The 24,851-nt window shown below is 47.4% G+C and overlaps 1 protein-coding gene and 1 long non-coding RNA gene across 3 annotated transcripts in view; one reads left to right on the forward strand and one right to left on the reverse strand.

Annotated features, from left to right (window-relative positions):
• The window catches only part of LOC309350062, a 492,019-nt gene that overhangs the window by 301,314 nt on the left and 165,854 nt on the right, over window positions 1-24,851 (forward strand). The gene's annotated exons all lie outside the window — the stretch shown is intronic.
• MDGA2 (MAM domain containing glycosylphosphatidylinositol anchor 2) overlaps window positions 1-24,851 on the reverse strand; it is a 413,922-nt gene that overhangs the window by 117,765 nt on the left and 271,306 nt on the right. For both annotated transcript variants that reach the window (XM_081875889.1, XM_081875890.1), the window contains exons 7-8: window positions 22,297-22,626; window positions 11,509-11,802 (exon numbers count right to left, since the gene is read on the reverse strand). In XM_081875889.1, coding sequence (XP_081732015.1) covers window positions 11,509-11,802; window positions 22,297-22,626 — 624 coding nt within the window. The remainder of the gene's footprint in view (window positions 1-11,508; window positions 11,803-22,296; window positions 22,627-24,851) is intronic.

The raw sequence follows: 24,851 nt of genomic DNA on the forward strand, positions 1-24,851 counted from the left end.
AAGAATTGATGCTTTTGAATTATGGTCTGGAGGAGACTCTTGAGAGTCCCATTGGACTGCAAGAAAATCAAACCTCTCCATTCTGAAGGAAATCAGCCCTGAGTGCTCACTGGAAGGACAGATCCTGAAGCTGAGGCTCCAAGACTTTGGCCACCTCATGAGAAGAGAAGACTCCCTGGAAAAGACCCTGATGTTGGGAAAGATGGAGGGCACAAGGAGAAGGGGACGACAGAGGACGAGATGGTGGGACAGTGTTCTCGAAGCTACCAGCATGAGTTTGACCAAGCTGCGGGAGGCAGTGGAAGACAGGAGTGCCTGGCGTGCTCTGGTCCAGGGGGTCATGAAGAGGCGGACACGACTAAACAACAATCTGTAAAGAGAGGGTTTTCCCTTGGAAAGGGGAAAAGTGCTCAGACACTTACCTAGGAAGTGTGGGCCAGGAGGAAAACCACTTGGACTCGGGCGCAGTGCAAACAGAAGTGTTGACCAGCCCTAAGGATTCTTCCTGGGCTGGTATGCATGCACCACCCAAAGAAAACCACAAATATATGGACTTGTCCTTAGAGGGTTGGCACTGTGGGATAGAAGGTGAAATAGATGATTGGTGAAATTCATGGAGGTGAGAGCTGTCAATGGTTGCTAGCTCTCCTTATGTTCTTGAGCCTTGCTCCTAGACCAAGTTCTCCCTGCCAACCCTTTGCGTTGAGAAACTGAATTAGCTCCTTTTCTGCTGCTGAGCTGGGTTCATGACCCTGATTTAATAAAGACCCCATCTATATGCACAATAAGAGCACGGAAGGGGCTGTTGCTCTTGTGTTCGAATCCTGCTTAATGGTTTCCCTTGGGTGTATACAGTTGGCCACTATGAGAACAGGACGCTGGGGTAAATGGTCTACTGGCCTGGTCCAACGGGCTCTTCTCACATTCTTATTCTGGGTGTGTCGGTTCTGCTCAGGGCTGGATTTAGGTTTGATGAGGCCCTAAGCTACTGAAGGTAATGGGGCCCTTTATATGTCCAGCTGTCCTTTGTCAACAACAAAATGTCACTGTTTTTGTATTGAATATATGCTATATGGTAATTTATGGACCTAATTTGCCCATGTTGCCGTGCAACGAGTCCATGCAGAATGTAGGCACCCTATACAGCCATGCCTCATGTTACAGACGCTTCAGGTTACGTGTTTTTGGGTTGCGGATTGCAGGAAACCCGGAAGTACTGGAATGGGTTAATAATAATAATAATAATAATAAAATAATAATAATAATAAATTTTATTTATACCTCGCCCTCCCCAGCCGAAGCCGGGCTCAGGGCGGCTAACAACAATAAAATAGTACAATGTTCTAAAATCATTCATTATAAAATTAATTCAAATTTCGCCAGGTTTCGCCACTCGTGCATGCGCAGTAGCACTAAATTGTGCTTTGCACATGCACAGAAGTGCCAAATCATGCCGGTGCCTGTGTAGACACGGTGCTTCAGGATGTGAACACTGTGGGTTGCGGATGTGCCTCCATCACAAATTACGTCCACAACAGGAGGTTCCACTGTAAATAGAAATGAGCAAACCAGTGATATTTCAGAGAGCAGGTGAGCAGGCGGGGCCCATGGCTTACATCATAGGAGCCTACACATCACAAAACACTGTTGCTGTATGTAGGTTTTATTTATCTTATATTTTGGAAATGTACATCCAGGTGTTTTTTTCCTTTAAATTTTTTGGGGCCCCCAAGAGAGTAGGGCCCTAAGCTAGAGCTTGTTCAGCTTATATGTAAATCCGGCACTGGTTCTGCTTCTTAAACCAAAGTCACATTTTAGTCCTCCGTTGGAGTTCTCATCTCTACTCTGAATTCTTTGCAGGTTGTCAACACTGGATGCTGTTGACACATCCTCCTTGAGAGAGAACCGTGATGCTGATGGTGCCAGACAACTGCTTCAGGGACTGAGGATTCCCTGCCTTCAATATTTGCAACACCGACAGGTGGGGGGTGGGGGCCACCGCCTGCCTTGTTTGAAGGCTTCTGTTTGCTTGTTTTCTTATCCAACAGGTCTCATCTGTTCTACCAGATTCTTCTTTATTTATTTCGGGGCTCTCACCGCCTCCACTTCTTCCCCTTCTATTTGTCAGGAGGTGACGGGAACAGTGGCCATGATCTTAGTTTTTTGATGTTGAGCTTCAGACCACATTTTGCGCTCTCCTCTTTAAAAGCTTATAAATCACTAAATAGATTTAATTTGATTTTGGAATCAGTGTGCAATGAATTGTTGCTGTTTTGAATTGTATGGTATTATTATCTTCCTTAGTGGGTTGTGGAAACCACTATTCTGGGTGTGTGTGCTTTTTAATAGGGTAGGGGGCATTGGGGGAGAAGTTTACCAAGAGGTGCCAAGAAGGAGGTAATCTCCATAAGTCTGGGAACAACTGCTTTCAATATGAAAAGAAATAAATTCAACCTCTAATAGCCGGACTCTGCATTCTCTACTGATGTTCCAGCCAGGAAGGACCAAACTACACAACACTCCGTAGGTCACCTTTTAAAAATAAATCAATAAAATAAAATACACCAGCTAGGAATAAGAGCCCTTTCCACCAGCCACAACCTTACTAAACTTATCCTCAGCATTTGGAAGTTTCTTTTTCTGTTAATACTTGCAAATTCCTCACCTTTGCACAGGTCGTTGGGCACAGATAGCCTTCAACCACCGTAAATGTCAGGGTGTCCTGACTGCTCGCTTTAGTAAACAGAGTCATGGTGTTGACAGCTGCTTAATTTTTCTTGCTTTGTTGCTTTCCGGAGCCAGTGGGGACTTTTCCCAAGCCACCCGCCCCCCAGTCAGTTTGCTGTCATTTTCAGGAGTGGCACCTAGCCTTCCCACACGCTGCCATCCCATAGCTGAAGATCAGCTCCAGCACCACAATGAAGAACGGTTGCAGCGTTGGGAACATGTTAGTTTAGAGAAAAGGCAGGGAAGCAGCGGCATGATAGAAGATTATAAGATCATGAACAGCTTGGAGAAAGTGGAAAGATAAAAAGTTTATTTCTGTCTCTCAAAACACTAGAACTTCTGGGCTTCCCAAAAGCTGACTGTTGGAAAATTTAGGACAGGTAAAACAAAGCCTTTCTTTATGAAGCATGTTAATGCACCCTGGAACTCACTGCCACATGAGGCATTGTTAGCCACCAACGGCAACAGCCAACTTGGAGGAGAGGGCTATTGATGGCAACCAGTCACAATAACTCTGCTCTGAATTATCGTCTTCCGAAGCAACTACTGCTCTGGTTTTGCCGGAAAAACTGTCTGCAGACAAACGCTGGCTCCCTCGGCCAATAAAGCGAGATGAGCGCGCAACCCCAGAGTTGTCTGTGATTGGACCTAACGGTCAGGGGTACCTTTACCTTTTGCAGCTTGGCTCAGTGCTTCATAATAATAATTTCATAATAATTCAGACTCCACTTTTTGATCCAAAGTTTTCAAGCCAAAGGACTCTCTTCGTTACCGATTCAAATCCCAACGGACATATAGGACAGAAGAATTTAACAAGTGTGTGCATGTGCACGAGAGAGACAGAATTCAAATGAAAGCCTCTCTTTTGACGGAACTGCTGCTTTCTTTATCAAAAGGTCCACGGCAGGAGGCTCTGTGCAGAAACAAGCTGTGAGAGTTGCTACAGGTCGGAAGGTCAGCGCCGATAGATGAATAAGGGTCCAGCTTAATAACTCAAAGCAGGGCAGAAATGATCAAAAGGGAGGTGAGATAAAGAGCAATCCTGGGAACGTGAAAAGTGCAGGAGAAGCACGAGCAACAGGAACATAGTTAAGAGAGATCTCCTGCTGGGGGAGAAGAAAGGAACAGTGATGCACCAAAGGAGCAGAAATCAAGCAATGACATTATTAGGACATCACCCCAGGAGGAGAAGAAGGGGGCCTCTGTATTTCCTTACAGAGTGACACAGTAAGAGACCTCTTGAGCAGAGTCCTGTAGCCAACATGCTCCCAGCTCTTTTAATAGAATCATGGATTGTTCAACATCAACTTCGTTGGACTGGTCATGTTGTGCAGATGCCTGATTATCATCTTCCAAAGCAACTACAGTGTTATCTCGGGTTACAGATGCTTCAGGTTACAGACTCCGCTAACCTAGAAATAGTACGTCAGGTTAAGAACTTTGCTTCAGGATGAGAACAGAAATTGTGCAGTGGCAGTGCAATGGCAGCAGGAGGCCCCATTAGCTAGAGTGGTACCTCAGGTTAAGAACAGTTTCAGGTTAAGAATGGACCTCCAGAACAAATTAAGTTCTTAACCCGAGGTACCACTGTACTCTCTTCCGAACTTAAAAATGGAAAGCGTAATGCTGGTGGTTAACAAAAGAGGTTTAAAGACTCTCAAGGCAAATCTAAAATAATGTAGTATAAACACCGACAACTGGGAAACACTGGCATGCGAGCACTCCAGTTGGAGAACAGCCTTTACCAAAGGTGTCATGGGCTTTGAAGACACTCGAACTCAGGACGCAGGGGAGAAATGTGCTAAGAGGAAGGCACGGCTGGCAAACCCTCACTGGGGTCAACTCCCTCCTGGAAAGCAATGTCCCCACTGTGGAAGGATGTGTGGATCCAGAATTGGCCTCCACAGTCACTTACAGACTCACTGTTAAAACCATGTATATGGAAGACAATCTGACTCGGCTATGAGGGATTGCAGAAGAAGAAGAAGGAATCATAGAGTTGGAAGGGACCCCGAGAGTCATCTAGTCCAACCCTCTGCAATGCAAGAATCTCAACTGCTTAAAAACCTCAAATGAAGAACAGTCCACTGCCTCCTGAGGGAGACTGTTCCACCGTTAAAAAGCTCTTGCTGTCAGAAAGCTCTTCCTGATGCTTAATTGGAATCTCCATTCTTTTAACTTGAAGCCCTGGGTTCAGGTCCTCCCCTCCAGAGAGAAAACGACCTTGCTCCATCCTCCATGTGACAGCCCTTCGGACAGCTGTGCAAGTAGATAAATAGGTACCACTCTGGCGGGAAGGTAAACAGCATTTCCGTGCACTGCTCTGGTTCACCAGAAGCGGCTTAGTCCTGCTGGCCACATGACCCAGAAGCTGTACGCCGGCTGCCTCAGCCAATAAAGTGAGATGAGCGCCACAACCCCAGAGTTGTCCATGACTGGACCGAACGGTCAGGGGTCCTTTTACCTTTAAGAGTACATCACCCACAATGCTCAACCAATGTTTGCTTTTGTTTATTATTTGCTTTTGACATATTTTTAACTTTTTATTATTTCACCACCCTGTTTTATGTTTTCCTCTTGTTGTAAACCACTGTAAACCATTTTATGACACTTGTTTAGTCATTTAGTCGTGCCCAACTCTTCTTGAGCCCATGGACCAGAGCACGCCAGGCCCTCCTCTCTTCCACTGCCTCCCACAGTTTGGTCAAACTCATGCTGCTAGCTTTGAGAACATTGTCCCACCATCTTGTCCTCCGTCGTCCCCTTCTCCTTGTGCCCTCCATCTTTCCCAACATCAGGGTCTTTTCCAGGGAGTCTTCTCTTCTCATGAGGAGGCCAAAGTCTTGGAGCCTCAGCTTCAGGACCTGTCCTTCCAGTGAGCACTCAGGGCTGATTTCCTTCAGAATGGAGAGGTTGGATCTTCTTGCAGTCCATGGGACTCTCAAGAGTCTCATCCAGCACCAGAATTCAAAAGCATCCATTCTTCGGCGATCAGCCATCTTTGTTTCCATGAGAACAATAATTGTATCTTCTTGTCTGAGTTCAGATCAAATCTCTACATGTTCTGATGACATATCTAACCTTGTGCTATGATTCTATAATAGCAAGCTGCTGCCTGATTCTTGGTTTTGCTTTATTGAATTTTGATTACTTAAAGTTGAAGAAGGGAGAAATAAGGGTGCTGGAGTGAGTTGTCACAGATGGAAGCTATTATGACTCCAGAGTCCAAGAAAAAAATGAAATCCGGAATGAAGATTTCTCTTCTCCAAGCAAAGAGGTTCCTACAGACCTTCTCAGCTGTGAAGCTCCAAGCTTCTCCAATCAATTTGGAAGTCATAACCTGTGTCGGCACAATTAATTAAATTGTTATACATCACTTCGCAAATACCTCCGGGAAGGAGGGCTTCCTCGCTCCTGTACACAGAGCGAGGCTTCTTCTTCCAAGGTGCTGGCGTTAATCAATAGTTGTTCTGATCCCAATATTGGCTTTAGATGAGAGCTCCTTCCTTGGTGGCCCCCTAGGGGAGCTGCTCTCCGCGATCCTGATTACCGTTAACAAAACAAGGCTGTTTGCTCATCAAGTCGCGGCACCCCAAGAGCGAGAGAAGGTGAGCGGCGCTCAATACATCTATACTGCCGTCTTCCGTTGGTTGGCTATAGCAATGCCATTCCGTGAGAGGAGCAATTTCTCCTAGTGCAATAGAACTTTGCTTCTGCCATGGATGCTTGAGCTGAGATTCCTGCATTGCAGGGGATTGGACTAGATGGTCCTTGGGCATCCCTGTCAACTCCACAGCTCTATGATTCCACGATTCCCCTCCCTCTCTTCCCCTCGCCCCACCCCCAACTTTAAGTAGACAATGGGTCACAAAGGGTGGAGGTGGAGGAGAGGGAAGGAAGGTCCGTTGCTTGAGAGGAAGCTGTTCCACTTGAGCAGTGGACCAGAAGAGCATGAGAAGAGCACCTGCAGGATCAGGCCAATGGCCCACCTGGCCCAGCAACCTGTCTTCTCGGTGGCCAACCAGACGTCCTTGTGGGAAGCTCGAAAGCTGCTCTTCGTGTGGGGCATGCAAATTAGATAGGATCATACTAAAATGCAAAATGGGTGGCTTTTCTTCCTCATCTCTAACAACAAAATTCCTCCCTAACCCCCCCTCCCAACACAGCACATGCCATACTGCAGATTTCCTTAGCCATTCCTAACAAACAGGGGCGTAGCGTGGGTTACCAGGTCCCGGGGCAGGACAAGTGTTGCACCCCCTGGTGGCTGGCAGCGGTCAGTCTCTTCGCCGGCCAGCATCTAATCAAGGGAGCCTCTCCTTGCAAACCAGCTCCAGCCTGGGAGCAGAGACAAGGCAGAGAAACAGGTTTTCTCAGAAGGCCTCATAAGTGTTCCGAGGCAAATCCTTTCCCCAAGCCGCGGATGCTATAAACAATATTTTCTATGCAGCGCCAACGCGAAATGATTGCATATAAACTCTGGACGGAAACCCCGGCAATAACTTACCTCTTGTCCTTTTGGATATTGTGGCTTGATAAGGTACATGATGTAAACATCTGATTATATTGTGCCTGGTGGCATTTTTATGCGCTAGGTGTCGTCCCCGAGGATGGTAAAAGCGGATGGCTGAAATTGCTTTTGGACATGGCTCCACGCTGCAGTGATGGTTTTGCGCTCATCAGCATGGATGCGAGGAGCGGGAAGGGGGAACAGAGGCTCAGGCACACTTCTCTTTTGCCCCCCTCTTTCCAAGTACAGGTCCAAACTTTAAAGGTCCGAGCGCTCCTTCCCCCTGTGAAAACCCACTCTCTAAAGCTGAAGTGCAACAAATGGCAGTTTGGGTTTTCTGTGGGAGGTTAGACCAGATGGCACTTCCAGCTCTGCAGTTGTATGATTTTTCCAATCTTGAAAAAGGTGGTATCAGGGAAAAGCGAGTCCACTCTTGTCTATGAAAGCTCCTGCTGCTCCAGTGAATTTGTCAGTCATTAATGTCTTTAATTTTCAGACATTTTCTTTACTGCTACTCTTTCTAGATCGTGTGTGTGTGTGTGTGTGTGTGTGTGTGTGTGTGTGTATCAGGGCACTTGCTTCTGTAAAAGCTCCAATTTTCAGCCATTAAACAAGATCACTTTGCAGAGGAAAGAGGGCGATGATGAAGTAAATTGCTCAATTTGCGCGCGCGCACACACACACACACACACACACACAAATCCATCCTTCCAGCCATGTGTAAAGTGGCTGTTTAATAGCAGCAACTGGAACAAATAACATGAATGGCTTCACTTCCAACGGGAATGTACTATTTTTGCCCATTTCATGAGAGTCTTAGGGCCAAGCTACATATTACACCGGAATGCAGCACTTAAGCTCAAAAGAGACATTGTAGAGTCGAAAAAGGCTTAGAAAAGGGCCACCCAAATGGTTAACTGGATGGAGTGCCTCTTCTTCAAAGAAGGGTTGCAGCGCTGGGAATTTTTAGTTTAGAGAAATGGCAAGTAAGGGGGGACATGATAGAAGATGAATAAGAGTTTGGATTTGATATCCCGCTTTATCCCTACCCGAAGGAGTCTCAAAGCGGCTGACATTCTCCTTTCCCTTCCTCCCCCACAACAAACACTCTGTGAGGTGAGTGGGGCTGAGAGACTTCAGAGAAGTGTGACTGGCCCAAGGTCACCCAGCAGCTGCATGTGAAGGAGCGGGGAAGCAGACCCGGTTCACCAGATTACGAGTTTACCACTCTTAACCACTACACCACACCAGCTCTTTTAATTATTATTATTAAAAGAGGATTGGACAATTACATGGAAGAGGAGAGGGTTGTCGATGGCTCCTAGCCAGGATGGCCAAGCTCTGTTATTGGCAAAACCTATTTGGTGTTTCATAACTTTCTGAGTAGTTGTAGGACCTTAGCCAGACCTAGCAGAGTACACATAGAATCCATGGAAGCAATTGGTAACTTGGGTGTAGACAGGATAGACAAAGCTGGAACCAGGAACTTGTAGTTAGGTGTTTATTATATACAGTGGACTATTTACAGGAACAGAACACGGCAGCAGTACTTCTGTATATGAGATGCTGTGAGCCAGAGGAGACGACCATTGGTCTTGTGCTTGCTGGTTCCCCCCAGAACTGCTGGCTGGTTCCCCCCAGAACAGGTCCCTGGACTAGGTCGGCCAGTAGCCTGATTCTGCAGGCTTCTTATGTTATGCTCTTATTTAATAATAATAATAATAATAATTTATTATTTGTACCCCGCCCATCTGGCTGGGTTTCCCCAGCCACTCTGGGCGGCTTCCAACAAAGATGAAAAATACACTAAAATGTCACATATTAAAAACTTCCCTGAACAGGGCTGCCTGTGATAATTTCTAAAATTCAAAATTAAAATTTGGAATTTTAATGTGTGCAACTTGCCATCATTTTCAGGCTGACCCTGTGGTGCAGCAATCCTTGCTTCTTAACAGGTTTCCGACAGCCACTTGAACACTTGGGAAACGGTGAAACTGCAACTCTCCCCATTTGTATCTAGGTGACACTGCAAAAAACCACAGCACTGTGATTTTTTTGTGCTGTGATCTCCGGTCACAATGTAGCTGCTGCAAAGCGGTGACTTGCAAAAATAAAAATAAAAATTAATAAGAAAGTTGCAAATGTAAAACTTCAGAAATACGTGCGTGCACAGAAGTCTTGGCAAAGCCAGAGACTGCAACTTCTGTCTTTGCATTTAGGGGGGAAGAAACACCCTCTCGTCTTATATAGACTCACACATTTTACAAGAAACCAATTATGGCACTCTAAGATAAGATACCGCATTCTATTTATAGCCCACCACAGAGTCATCGCAGACGGAATCTTACATAATTGCTTCCCAAAAAAGGAACTGGAGTGCCTTAATAAGGTGTTCTGCAGGATCCTCATTTGCCTTCAGAAATAACCCTGAACTCAGTCATGCAAACACACCTCCTCACTGAGCAAAAAGCTCTCCTCATGTAACACCTCCACATTCTTTCACATAATAGCAGCCAGATTTCATAATCTTTACTTTGATCGCTTTTCTGATTGCCACGCTAAAAGCAGGTGACTCGGATTCTATAGAAAGCCATTTCCCTCACCCTGAGAAAAGAAAGTGCAGCGCCAGACCAAGAACCTAAACATATTATCCCCAAAATGCAAAATTTAAAAATGGGCTCAGTGTGGCACCTTCCAAAGCCCTTCAAGGAGCCATTGAAACTTCCAATTCCTTCTGTTTAGACATGAAGAGTGATCAGCAGTCAAAGACCCCCCAGAGCCGGACTCTGTAGAGACCATCACCTAAACCCCTGCAAGCAGCAGATATCCTCCCTAAATGACATTTGTTGGAGGCAAATAGCTCAGTTGGTTAGAGCATGGTGCTGACAATGTCAAGCTTGCAAGTTTGATCCCCGTAAGGGGCAGCTGTATAATCCTGCACTGCAGGGGGTTGGACTAGATGATCCTCAGGGTCCCTCCCAATTCAACGATTCTATGAGCTAAAGCTTCTGGAAAAGAAGAAAAAACACACCTCAATTTATCCTGCCTTATGGAACAAACCCATCTTAAGCTAAACAAAACAGGATCCGATCCACAAAAGTTGTCGCTATAAAGCTGTGAAAGGCACAACAGATTAAGAAGGTGACATCTCTAGAATTTTATTACACTAAACTGGATCACAAAACCACTAAACTGTAGAGTTGGAAGAGACCCAAACGGTCATATAGTGAAATCTCCTGCAATGCAATGTATCCAATGTATCTTTTAAACAACAACAACAACACACTGTGACTTGGGAGAGGGGTATGTTTTGAACTCAATATTTCATTACTAAAGAGCTTTCCCCAATCACACAAGGGTTAAGAACACCCTTCGCATTGTCAAAGGTGGTCATCACCTTCTGTTCTCCAAGATACCCAAAGCTACCTCTTTTGGCTTGCCTTGGGCCAACTACACAATACAGTTGTGAGTTTGTGGGGCCAGTTTGAAGGATGCCCTAACTTACTTCCAATTCTTGGGGTCCTCTACCCAGTGAGGGTTAGAATCTAAATAAAGGGTTCAATTCCTACCAAATTACCAGACATGTTTCTTTGCAAAACGAGGACCTTAGCTGGCCACTCAAGTGTCTTCATCAGCATCCCAAAAGGATGGTTCAGGTTGCAAGAGCTACAACTGACGATGCCTTCCAGGCTAATGGGAGGGGGGCTTTCCTCCACCTGCCTCACCTGTCTGCTAGGTAGGAGAACAAGAGCCAGAGAGGTGTGTGTATGAACTGAACCAGAAGAAGGCTGGAAGCTGGAGACACAGACTTGCTTGCTCTGTGCTGGATCCCAAACTGTGACTAATGGCAAAGCAAGATCCTATGCTCAGCTTGTATTTATGTGTAAATAAAACCACACATCCCAAAGACATTGGAGTCGCTGATGATCTTCACTCCAAGGAAACAGAGCCTAGGTAACTGCCTGGAACCCCCAGAGTCCCTCTCCACTGGGAGATTGGGGTACATGCAACAATACTGATTTACCCCGCACCCAAGACATCGTTGTTGGGTGAAGCTGAACCCCTGACAACAAAGGAGAAGCCACAAAACTCTCACACAAAAGTGTGTCATGAAGCAGGTTCCCAAACCTATCCCCAAGACTCTGTGGAGCTCAGGAAAACCTCGGGCGCTTAGCACCAACAGCGGATGGTTCCAGAGACAAGACCTGGCCCAGAAAGCAACCCAGACTCATTTTTACAAAACCGGGGGGCAGGAGAGGGTGTGGACTTACACTGCACTATGAGCTGCACCAGGGCTTCCCTTGGCTTGACGTTAAATCCATTGTACTGGCTGGTCTGACACCTGTAAGTCCCCGTCATCTCCCTCGAGACGTTGACGATCCTCAGGATCCCATCGTAGCTCTCCATCTGCATAGTTCCATCGGGCATGGGGACCTCCTTGTCCGCCCTGGACCAGAGGATGATCGGCTTGGGCTTCCCGGTCACCTGGCACTGCAGCTCAACCGTGTCTCCTTCCCTGGTCACCAAGGGCGACTTTTCTTGTGGGACAGTCAGGTTGGGTGGAACTTCAAATGGGGGCAAAGGGGTGGGAGAGAGAAAAGGGAGGAAAGAGAGAGGGGGACAAAAAAGAGATGATTAGTACTTAGAAGTTCTCTGCATATGATGCAAGCATAGGATTGCTCTGTCTGTCAGGATTTACAGCATTTATATATATATATTGTAATGAATGTATGGGGGTTGCTCGTGCGTAAGTTGCTCCCCTGCCTGGCTAGTTAGCCTGGTCAAACCTTTCCTGACTGGACAGCCCTTCACTTCGTGGCTGTTCAGTCGCTAGCAGAATCCGTCAGTCGGCGTTTCTTAAACTTCTTCCAGCACAAAAGCTCTTTGACGCCAAGTCTACGCCTACTTTCCCTGCGCGGAAGTCTTCTGCGCAGGGTGGGTGTGGGCAGAGGAGGACCTGTGCTCTCCCCGCTGGTCTCCAGCGAAGAGTTCTGGAGACCCCTCTCCGATTCCCCCGACCGCCCCCCTCTATCCCTGGTGTTACGCTGATTTCCTTCCCCAGCCGAAGAGTTCCCTCTCTCCCTGCTTGCCCCTTCTCCGGCATCGCTTGGGAGCTCTGCCTCCACTCCTGGCTCCAATGTCAGTTCCCTGACACACACAGACACACACACATAATGGTTGAAACTGTGAAACTGTGCAAATTAAATGCGGGGGGGGGACTCTTTTGCACCGGGTGACCCAAGTGGAGCCCATGCAAAAAGATTTTAATCTCTCTGCTTTGCTTGCTAGGCTAGGGATGGTCTTGTGGCTAGTTGGATGGCCCTGTGAGACCCCGTGAGAGCATCACAGAGTCTTGCCCAATGAACAAAGCAGAGAACTTTTAGTTGTGGAGGGGGGGGGTATAGCCTGGTTGGTGCACCAGCTCCAGAAGGCATGAATGCATATATGGGGGCAGTTCCAAGGAGGCCGTTTGAATATATGCATTTTTGCACATCCGCACCATGCCCAGAACATAAAGATGCCATTGTACAGAAATTATCTGGGCTTTTGAGAATTTCACATGAAGCAGGACAAAGAGGGGGAAACTCCCCCTTGCAGTAGACCAACCACTGTGCAGTCCATCTTCCTCAATGTCTGCTGCTCACAGCACCAGAAGTGTGGGAAATTAGCAGCCAAATCTAACAATGCATATTCTTGCTAGTTAGCATAAGAAGGGGTTAAGGCCACAGAGTTGTATTGCTGATGGGCAGAGACTCAGACCATAGAAATGTAATTGGTAGAGAGGGCTCTGCGTGATGTCATTTCCCCTCCTCTCTTGAGCAGGAAGAATCAAAGAAGTATTTCCTGTTCCTTTCCTCTCTCTTTCTCTTTGACCAGCGATGGGAGCAGATATGGATCCTACTGTTCTATCTCAACCACACGCCTCAGGTCTGTTTATGTGGTTAAGATTTTCCCTTCATTTATTTCCCTGCCGTTGCTGCTGAGAACAAATGCAGGACTATGAGTAAATAAATCATATTTTAAACTACTTCTCAGCCTGTTGTCTGCATCTTTGTTAAGCAGGGGAAGAAAAGGGGGAGGCAGCTTGCTTCTCAGCTGGACTTAATTCGCAACCTGTTCCTATATGCTTTCCATTTTTCCACTAAGGATCAGACTTTAAACTCTTCTCAGTGTATGTTCAACCCACACACTTTGGCACCTGGAGGGATAAATTGCCATTAATATATCCTCTCCTACGTATTAAAACATATCCCACAAGAAGTAGATAAAAAGAAGTGGAAAAAATAACTTACTTTTCCATTAAAACAGGTATTTGTTTTGCAGGCACAATAATATTGAAAGGTGTTTAAAAAGTTTTAGAAATGATTGGAGGATGGATGGGCGGTTGGAGGTTGGATGGCAGCTAACAGATTGAGGTTGAATCCTGACAAGACAGAAGTACTGTTTTGGGGGGACAGGAGGCGGGCGGGTGTGGAGGATTCCCTGGTCCTGAATGGGGTAACTGTGTCCCTGAAGGACCAGGTGCGCAGCCTGGGAGTCATTCTGGACTCACAGCTGTCCATGGAGGCGCAGGTCAATTCTGTGTCCAGGGCAGCTGTTTACCAGCTCCATCTGGTACGCAGGCTGAGACCCTACCTGCATGTGGACTGTCTTGCCAGAGTGGTGCATGTTCTAGTTATCTCTCACTTGGACTACTGCAATGCGCTCTACGTGGAGCTACCTTTGAAGGTGACCCCGAAACGACAACTAATCCAGAATGTGGCAGCTAGACTGGTGACTGGGAGCAGCCGCTGAGACCATATAACACCAGTCCTGAAAGACCTACACTGGCTCCCAGTATGTTTCCGAGCACAATTCAAAGTGTTGGGGCTGACCTTGAAAGCCCTAAACAGCCTCAGCCCAGTATACCTGAAGGAGCGTATCCACCCCCATCGTTCTGCCCAGACACTGAGGTGCAGTGCCAAGGGCCTTCTGGCGGTTCTCTCATTGCGAGAAGCCAAGTTACAGGGAACCAGGCAGAGGGCCTTCTCGGTGGTGGCACCCACCCTGTGGAACGCCCTCCCATCATATGTCAAAGAGAAAAATAGCTACCAAACTTTTAGAAAACATCTGAAGGCAGCCCTGTTTAGGGAAGCTTTTAAAGTTTAATAGGTTATTGTATTTTACTGTTTTGTTGGAAGCTGCCTAGAGTGGCTGGGGGTTCCAGCCAGATGGGTGGGGTATAAATAATATATTATTATTATTATTATTATTATTATTATTATTATTATTATTATTATTATTATTATTGCTCTGTGTAAGGCTTGCCGTTTTTAAGAAGTCTCGGCCGAGCCATTAATTACAGTGTAGGAATTTACTCTTGTCATGATTGCAATGGGCACATTTATTTAAAGGTAACAAAATACTCCAGCGGTTGCTTTCGGAATGAAGAGAAGGTTGTTTCTCTCCTTCCCCGCCAGGCTCATCCGGGGAAGGGAGCAAAAGCACCGGGAAGAACAGGCTCTCTTTGGTCTCTTGAGAGTGTGACATTCAATTAGTAAGTGCATTTTGCAGATAAAAAGGTCAGTCAAAAGGAGGAGAGGCCACTCTGACCCGCCACTTCCTTGCTCAAAGAGCTTAACACAGTTTCCAACTGTGACTCACCCTGTACGATAAAAAGGGGGGGCAGAGAAAGAAACAACTTCTCCAGATGCTTAAAGAAATGACTCAGAACAGGAATCCTGATGGATGTTCTGTAGCAACCAGCCTGTGCCCTAACTTTTGGCGAGGTTACCCTAGTTGAAGGTAAAGGTAAAGGACCCCTAGACGGTTAAGGCGACTATGAGGTTGTGGAGTTCATCTCGCTTTCAGGCCGAGGGAGCCGGCGTTTGTCCACAGACAGCTTTCTGGGTCAAGTGGCCAGCAGGACTAAACCACTACTGGCGCACAGAGGACCGTGATGAGTGCCAGAACGCACGGAAATGCCGTTTACCTTCCCGCCGCAGTGGTACCTATTTATCTACTTGCACTTTGACGTGCTTTCGAACTGCTAGGTTGGCAGGAGCTGGGACCGAGCAACGGGAGCTCACCCCGTTGCGGGGATTCAAACCACCAACCTTGCAATCGGCAAACCCAAGAGGCTCAGTGGTTTAGACCACAGCGCCACCCAAGTTCCCTTCTTTTACCTTTACCTAGTTGAAGAGGAGGAGAGGATGGGAGAAGCTGTTTGAAAGTCAGATGATATCATCATCATCATTATCATCACCACTTGTTTATTTAATTCACAAAATTTATATACCGCTTGATTGTAAACAAAAGTGGTTTACAAAAAGATAAAAGAAGAAAATCTGGGCAGGCTTGTCTAAAAAGGAATGCACTGGAAAAAGCACCGTGAAGGTGCCTGCTTGATCTCAATAGGCAGGGAGTTCCACAGAGTACATGCTGTCTCACTAAACTATCAAGTTTCTCGCTAATGCAGAACTGGTACCACGTGGCAACTGCCAATTCTGCCAATTGAAGCGACTGAGTGGGCAGATGTGGAGTAGGGAGATCTTGTAGGCTTTTGCCAAGTCAACTCCAAGAGGCTTACAAAACAACTTCCAGAAAACAAACAGCCATACAGTATATCAAAAACATTAAAACACCCAGACTATTTACAGAAATATTGTAAAATTAATGAATGTTAGAATGATGTTGGATAGAAATTAAGTGGTTTCCAGCTGTAATGTTTAAGAGATATGAAAAAAAAAAGGTCTAGAAATAAGTAATAACTAATGGTGAGGATTTGCTGAATTAACATTTTGAATTGGAATACAAGAAAGGAAGGTATGAGGAGGTCTGGAAAATATGTTAAAAGAAAATAAGTAATGAAAACGTTATTTGTTTTTTAATTATTTTTGTATTGTTGTATTTTTGTTGTTGTTTTTTTTTTCTTTTTCCTGTTTTGTCTTGTATTGTGTTGCTTTTTTTTGGAAAACTTTAATAAATATTCTTTTAAAAAACCAAAAAAAGCACACACATTAAAACACCCAGAAGTCAGGAGAGGGCTGCTGCTCCATCACACCATCATAGAATTGTAAAGGAACAGCAGAGAGAGACAATGGGAAAGCCTTCTTCATATATCTGAAGGGCTGCTCCATGGATGATGGAGCAGGCTTGCTTTCTGCTGCTCTGGAGAGTAGGACCTGAAGCAATGGAATCAGATGACAAGAAAGGAGAGTCCAACTAAACATTAGGAAGAACTTTCTGACAGTAAGAGCTGTTCGGCAGTGGAAAGGAGCCATCGGAATGTGGTGGACTCTCCTTCACTAGAGGTTTTTAATAAGGTTGCCGTCTGTCAGGGAATCTTGAGCTGAGATTCCTGCATTTCAGGGGGTTGGACTGGATGGCTCTCGGGGTCCCTTCCAGCTCAACAATTCAATGATTCTGTGATTTTAAATACACCTGGGGAATCACAAAGGAATGTGCAGAACAGATCTGGGGGCATGTGGGGAGAGGTGGAAGTCCCACTGCAGAAGCAGAAGTCATTCCACTCACCCAGTGACTTAGCACTACTTGGGATTTGATATATATATATGTGTGTGTGTGAGTGAATTGTTGGACATTATGGAAATGTCTAAATATCTCTTTGCTATCCCTGCAAGTCCAAACAGTGATGAGTAACTCTCAATGACCTTCACATGCACTTGGAGTTTGCTGTGCGATTGTGATCAAGTTCTGCCCTCTAGACGGTGTTGATGACTAAGAGGAAACCCAAGGAGATTGGTTCTACCTCAAGGCTTTCTTCCTCTCAGCCCTTTCTCCATCCATCATCGCCCATCCATCACTGCCCGAGGAAGTTATGGAGAGCTTTCAGGTCCGACCTTCTGATGGATGCTTCTGATATCTCCAATCCCTCTTCCAAATGAATCCATCACAACTAACAATAATGCATCGGTTACTTTCTGCTGGAGAAGAAATATGCCACTGTGTGGAACGGCCCGGCGGCAACCTGGCGAGACGGTCACAACACAGCCGTGTCCGCCGCCCATCCATCATGCCATGGACATCCAATAAGACCTGTATTCACACTACACTTCAACATTTGGGTCTTGCTGTGAGTTATGAGCAGCTGTGTTGTGCTAAAGGAAAGAAGGATGTTGGTAACCCTGAGCAAAGTTACTTTAGGATCCATGAACATTGCTCACATTCTGTCTTATATTGATTTTAAATCCTAGAGGAGGGGTGGGGATTCTCTCGCCCGCAGGCCCACCAGAACTGATAGGCTGGCCAGCGAGGATGTTGGGGGCAAATGCCCACCTTTCCAGGGCCTGACATATTGTGTGTGTGTGCCTGTAATGAGCTTGAGGGGCGGGGTCAGCCTGGATGATGCCCTGAGTTCCTTTCAATTCTCAGAGGACTGTACCCTGCTGTCAGCTGGTTTAGATGCAGGTCAGCACTCAAGATGTAGACAAGCAGAACGAATGGTTAGCTCTTCCTTCAAGAAAACAGCATACTAGGCAGCAATGCCTATAAAAAAGGACTGGTCCCCATGAAACAGTTGCCAGGACTGAAGCTCTCTGCCTTCTACTTCCCATTACGTCTCCTCCCCTGCCAGATGTCTCCCAAGCAGCCTTAAACTAAGTTGGGGTGGGGCCACCGTGCCCACCGTTCTGCTACATGCAAGGCTCTCTGTGACCTTGGAGACAAGCGGCCCCTCCTTCTCTGCTTCATGTCCTGAGTCTATATTGCTTTCTGCTCTAGCTCTTCTCTCTCACTCAAGCCGGTCGCTTCTTCAGCCTCCAACCCTCCTGTCCCCCACCTTCATCCTCCGGCGTGTCCTCAGTGTCCCACCACCACTGTCCAGGTTCTGAGTCTTCCTCCCCTGAGTCTTCTTCCCTGGCTGGTGCCTCCCACTCCTCCTCTTCATCCAGCCAACACCTGACATCCCACTTGCTCTGTGCTGGCTCCAAAACTGCAGCTAATGAAGAAGCCCATTGACACCCATTGGAGTGTCAATGCTGTGAGCTCCTCCATCCTATGCTCAGGATGTATCTATGTGCCAATAAATCCAAATATTCTAAAGACACTACAGTCTCCGCTGACCTTCATTCCAAGAAAACTAACTCCTGGGTAAGCGCAGAAACTCCTGGAGTCTCTCACTGCCCAGAGATTGGGCTGGCATGTCACATTCTCCCTTCTTGTGGTTTCCAGCAACTGGTGTTCAGAATCATTGCTGCCTCCAAGGGGGGGGGGAGGTGCAAAATAGCCATGATGCCTAATAGTTATCAATAGCCTTGTCCTCCATGAATCTGTCCAGTCCTCTGTTCAGGCCATCCAAGTTGGTAACCATCACTGCCTCCCGCAGGATGCCAGTTCTGTTGTCTAACTATCAGCATCATGAATTGTCGAGTTGGAAGGGCCATCTAGCCCAACCCCTGGAAATAAGAACCCAGGAAGATCCCTGCAGGATCAGGCCAGTGGCCCATCTACACCAACATCCTGTTCTCTCAGATGCCTGTGGGAAACCTGCAAGCAGGATCCAAGCACAAGGGCGACTCCTCCCTCCTGTGACTGGCATTGCTGCCTCTGACTGCGACTGAATCTCTGCCCCCCTCATTGTCCAACCCCCCCCTTCTCCTTCTGGTGAGTCAGCAGCCTGACTTCCTCGAAGTTGTCCCAGGAGACGTGTTACTCATACCACAAAGGACCAGGAGACTGTGGAGAGACACTCATTCCCAGGACCACAACGTCTGCTTTACAGGTCAGGGGGTTTGGCTTTACAAAAGCATCAAACAATGGCAGCGCCTCTTGCCTTTCAGTCCTCAGCTGAAAACTCACCTCCTCTTCTTCCCTGACACCTCCTTGATCACCCTCCCAAAATGTTAATCTTTCTCAGAAATCAAATCTAAAGCCTCACGAGCTCTTCCTTCCTCTCCTCTAGTGCTCTGAGTAATAAGCAGACTAAATTAGGCTGAATTGGGGCCTACGCCGAGGTGCTTAACTTGCAGAATGCATTCTTTCCACAGGAGTGGGGTCTATATCAATAGAGTAGGAGGCCTTACATACCCCCCAACCAGTGGCATAGCGTGGGTTGTCAGCACCCGGGGCAAGGCAAGTAATTTGCGCCCCCTAACCCATGGATTTGCGCCCCCTAACCCGTGGATTTGCGCCCCCTAACCCGTGGATTTGTGCCCCCTAACCCGTGGATTTGTGCCCCCTAACCCGTGGATTTGTGACCCCTAACCCGTGGATTTGTGCCCCCTAACCCGTGGATTTGTGCCCCCTAACCCGTGGATTTGTGACCCCTAACCCGTGGATTTGCGCCCCCTAACCCGTGGATTTGCGCCCCCTAACCCGTGGATTTGTGCCCCCTAACCCATGGATTTGTGCCCCCTAACCCGTGGATTTGCGCCCCCTAACCCATGGATTTGCGCCCCCTAACCCGTGGATTTGTGCCCCCTAACCCGTGGATTTGCGCCCCCTAACCCTACCCCCCAGATGTTGCGCCCGGTGCAGCCGGCCCCCCCTGCACCCCCACGCTACGCCACTGCCTCCAACATTTCTCCGGTGAAAATAGGGATGTCCTATTCCACCCCATCCAACTTTTCTCCAGTGAATACAGGGGCGTCCTATTCCACCCCCTCCACCATTTCTCCAGTGAAGGAAAAGTGGACATTCCAGGATCCAATCAGAAACTGGGATGGCTTCTGTAATTCCAGGCATGGGAAATTGGGGTACTTGGACGGTCTGGCCTCATACGGAACCAGACTCACTGGTCCACCTAGCTCATAACTAGCTTGGGTTATATATATTTTTTGTAATTGTGCAAATCGGTTCATGTTGTAAGTCACCTTGGGCATGGTTTTAACAATGAAGAGATGCGACAATGATGAATCCCAGCCCAAATTAGCTCCTTTGATATGTGCCCCTGTTGAAATGAGAGGTGGGGAACGGTTGCCCATCACTCCTGGAAACCTAACGGAGTCTCAAGGCTCCGTGACAACTGTGCCACTGGTCTCCATTCACTGCCCACCCACCTGAATCTCCACAGTGGTGGAGGGGTTGGAGCAGTGTTTCTCAAACTTGGGTCATCAGTTGTTGTTAGACTACAACTCCCATCATCCCTGACCACTGGTCCTGCTAGCTAGAGGAGACGGGAATTGTAGTCCATAACCAGTTGGGGACCCCAGCTTGAGAAACACCAGTAGAGTGTTGGTCTAGGAGCTGGGAGCTCACTGGGCGACCTTGGGCCAGCCTCTGCCTCTCTCAGCCTAACCTAACTCCCAGGGTTGTGGTTGTTGTGGGGATTGAATGAGGAGCAGCTGGAGGAGAACTATGGATGCCACTACCTGGAGCTCCTTGGAGTAAAAGTTGGGCTATAAATGCCATTAATAAATAAACATTATGTCAGGGAACTGCCGTCGGCTCAGAGGCGAGAAACAGAAGAGCAATTGTGTTACAGGGAGCCTCCGAAAATCTTGCAAAGCAGTTCCTCTTCTGGGGAGGAGGAAAGCCCCACCTCCAGCAGGGAAAAGGTGCAAAGACCAGAGGATGCTGGTGAGAGCCTTAACACCGCTTCTGGGCAGGCCGGACAAGAGGGAAACATGCCCTTGCCATTGCCCATCCTGTGCATATAATAATAATAATTTATTATTTATACCCCGCCCATCTGGCTGAGTTTCCCCAGCCACTCTGGGCAGCTCCCAATCAAGTGTTAAAAACAGTACAGCATTAAATATTAAAAACTTCCCTGAACAGGGCTGCCTTCAGAGGTCTTTTAAAGATAGGATAGCGGCTTATTTCCTTCACATCTGAAGGGAGGGTGTTCCACAGGGTGGGCGCCACCACCAAGAAGGCCCTCTGTCTGGTTCCCTGTAACCTCACTTCTCGCAATGAGGGAACCACCAGAAGGACCTCGGCACTGGATCTCAGTGTCCGGGCTGAACGATGGGGGTGGAGATCCTCCTTCAGGTATACAGGACGAAGGCCGTTTAGGGCTTTCAAGGTCAGCACCAACACTTTGAATTGGAATTGGAATCGGAAACATACTGGGAGTCAATGCAGATCTCTCAGGAACAGTGTTTTGTGGTCCCGGTGGCCACTCCCAGTCACCAGTCTGGCTGCCACATTCTGGATTAATTGCAAATTCAGGGTCACCTTCAAAGGTAGCCCCATGTAGAGTGCTTTGCAGTAATTCAAACGGGAGATAACCAGAGCATGCACCACTCTGGCGAGACAGAACGTGTCCAGAGGAGGGCAACCAAAAGGCCTGGAAACGATGCCTTATGAAGAACGGCTAAGGGAGCTGGGCATGTTTAGCCTGGAGAAGAGGAGGTTAAGGGGTGATATGATAGCCATGTTCAAATATATAAAAGGATGTCACATAGAGGAGGGAGAAAGGTTGTTTTCTGCTGCTCCAGAGAAGCGGACACGGAGCAATGGTTCCAAACTACAAGAAAGAAGATTCCACCTAAACATTAGGAAGAACTTCCTGACAGTATGAGCTGTTCGACAGTGGAATTTGCTGCCAAGGAGTGTGGTGGAGTCTCCTTCTTTGGAGGTCTTTAAGCAGAGGCTTGACAACCATATGTCAGGAGTGCTCTGATGGTGTTTCCTGCTTGGCAGGGGGTTGGACTCGATGGCCCTTGTGGTCTCTTCCAACTCTATGATTCTATGATTCTATGATTCTATGACAGTCTGCGGGCAGGGAGGGTCTCAGCCTGTGTACCAGTTGGAGCTGGCAGACAGCCGCCCTGGACACAGAATTAACCAGCACCTCCATGGACAGCTGTGAGTCCAAAATGACTTGCAGTAGTTTGAGGCACAGAGAGGGGAGGAGACGTTTGGGGGTAACAAAACTCTTATGTTGGGGGAGGTCCAAAAAGAGACCACTCCCGGATTCTGCTAGCGATTGAGCCAGACATGAGCTTTGGGGCTCTTCACTGTAAATAGTTTGCACCAAAATAAAGCCTGTAAATGACAGGTCGGAGTCCTGCCTGGTTACTCTCGAGCAACCGCAACAGCCATCTGACACATTACCTCTTGCCTCCCATTCTGGCTGCCAAATCAGACTCCATCAGTGACGGAAATGCCCTCACCTGTGCTGCTGGAAATGTTGACATCGATGCTGATGTCCGAAATCCCCCCGCCCTTCAGGGATGCAACACAGGTGTATGTCCCAAAGTCCGTGAACTTCAGGTCAATGATATCCAAGTTGGTGGTGCCCGGGGAGACGTCGGGGTCCGTCTGGGTGATGACCATCCTCTCCGAGCTGCGCAGCGGCCGGCCGTTTTTGAACCAGCTGAAGGTGAGCTCCTCGGAAGGGACCGCCTCCACCTGGCAGGAGATCTTGACCTCCCGGCCGATCTGGATGTTGTCGTCTTTGTGATATGGGTCAGGTGTGATCCAGAACCGCCCTTTCTTCAAGGCTAAAAAGAAGAGAAGCGCAAGGTGAGTTGGGGGGCAAGGACCCATTTATATTCACTGCACAGGTGAGACCAGGGATGCAGGAACCTGCCAATTTCTACTTCTCACAGCTTTTCCAATTGGGTTGTCCACATTTTTTCAGCAACTTGCAACACAAGTATAATGTTTCAAAAGCTGTGTGAAACTTTGATGGCAATTTAGTGCAAAATTCTCTTAAAGTACACATTTTTTGTATGTACTTTTGACTAATGTGCATATTTCTGCAAGCTGCTTCCTTCCATGTAATGCATTCATTGATGCTTTCCCCCACTAATACACACATTCTTATGCACCCTTTAATACACATTATTTGGTTGGAGAAGTGTTTTGCAAAATTCAAAGAAGTACAGATTGCAGAGGATAAGTGTGTGTTGGGTTCATGCAATGGTTTGAAATGCTGGAATAAAGTCATTTCTCATTAAAACAACACAGATATAACCCAAATACCTAAAAAACCACCTCCTTCCTTACAGACTCTCTTGGGTGCTGAGATAGGCAGATGGGGCCCTTTTGGTCGTTCCTCCACCCACTGAGGCTCAAGGGGTGGCAGCACAGGGCCTTCTCTGTAGTGGCCCCTGAGCTGGGAAACCCCTTCCCCACAGAAGTGTGTCTGACACCTTCATTGTGCAGCTTCTGGCAAATGACGAATGGCTTTTGACAACCTGGGATGTATATTTTCAGCACCTACATTATTTCTGTGATTGTAAGTTTCTTTAAACTGATTTTAATATCGTGTTTTCACTGTTGCAACCAAACCCTGGGGCCTTAGGTGGAAGGGCAGAGAAATAACAAGAAACAAAGTAAGATTCCCCCCCCCTTCCACACAACACTATGGCAAACCGTCAAAAAGGGAGAGCATCTCTGTTGGGCCAGCAGTTCTGTAAGTAACAGCTAATCCCCCCCCCAAAAAAATATACATTTTCCTTTGGACTGAATGTGCTTTGCTGTGTTATGCTGTAGCCACGAGGCCAAGGAGAAGCAACCACTGTGCCTCTCTGCCTGGCCAGCTGCTCTCACTTAGCCTCTGGGCGTGCTGAAGTTTGATGCTCCCCAAGCCACCTTAAAAGATAAGCCACTTTTTAAGTGCCACCCATACGATTCCTGCTCGTATAAGTGTCTCTGTTTTGCTCCGTGCTGGAAAAGTGCCACGAAGACAAAGACACGGGCCGAACGTTTTAGCAAGCAAACATTCAGGCTGAATGCAAACTGTGCAAGACAAATAGCAAAATGCAAATTTCAGCAGCAGCAGCACGGACTCCGCAGCCTAGGAGAACTTCCACGCCCCCTTATTTCTCTGGCAGCTGATTCCACACCCCCTTACTTCCCAGGAGGACGAGGTGTGGGTGAAATTAGGACACTGCTGACAGTCTGTTGCCCTGGACTGATGCAATGGTGGACTGACCAAGGGGGACATTATCGCAACAAAAGGCAGAAGGCTCTAGACAAGCTCATCGTCCCTCTGTGTCGCGACACGGTTCTTACGTCATTTGGCAATTTTGTGGCCGTATGTGCAGCAATGCATGCTGGGAAAGGTCTTATGAGGGCATCCATAGTTCACATAGGACAGCTCCCTCCCCCCTGGCAAATACAGAAATCTCTCATCCACACTCAACAGCTTTGACTCTTTGGACCAAGGCTCTGGAAACCAAGCCTCCTGAGGAATGCTTGAGGGAGTTGGCTGGTCTAGCCTGGAGAAGAGAAGACTGAGAGGAGATATTGCAGGGGGTAGACTAGATGATTCTTGGGGTCCCTTGGGGTTCCTTCCAACTCTGTTTTTGTGATTCTATGATATGAGAGCCATCTTCAAACATCTTATTCCAGAAACTACAACTGATCCAGAATGTGGCTGACAGGCTGGTGACTGGGAGCAGCTGCCGGGACAATATAACACCGATTCTAAAGGATTAAGAGCTGTTTGACAGTGGAACCGTCTCCCTCAAGAGGTTGTGGACTCTCCTTCTCTGGAGTTTTTTTTTAGCAGAGGTTAGATGGCCATCTGTCATGGATGCCTTAGCTGAGATCCCTGCATTGCAGAAATTACTTTTGGGGTCCCTTCCAGCTCCACATGGGACATGCGCAAGCTGTCTCTCTAGCTGGTTCGGGAATCGGCCCTAACTCTGGTGCCAGTCAAATAAATGTGCTCCTGACTCCTCATTCTCTTAGCAGGTGGCTAGGACAGCCAGGATGG

The sequence above is a fragment of the Podarcis erhardii genome, assembly GCF_964252035.2.
Source record: "Podarcis erhardii genome assembly, chromosome: 1".
Classification (NCBI taxonomy): Eukaryota; Metazoa; Chordata; class Lepidosauria; order Squamata; family Lacertidae; genus Podarcis; species Podarcis erhardii.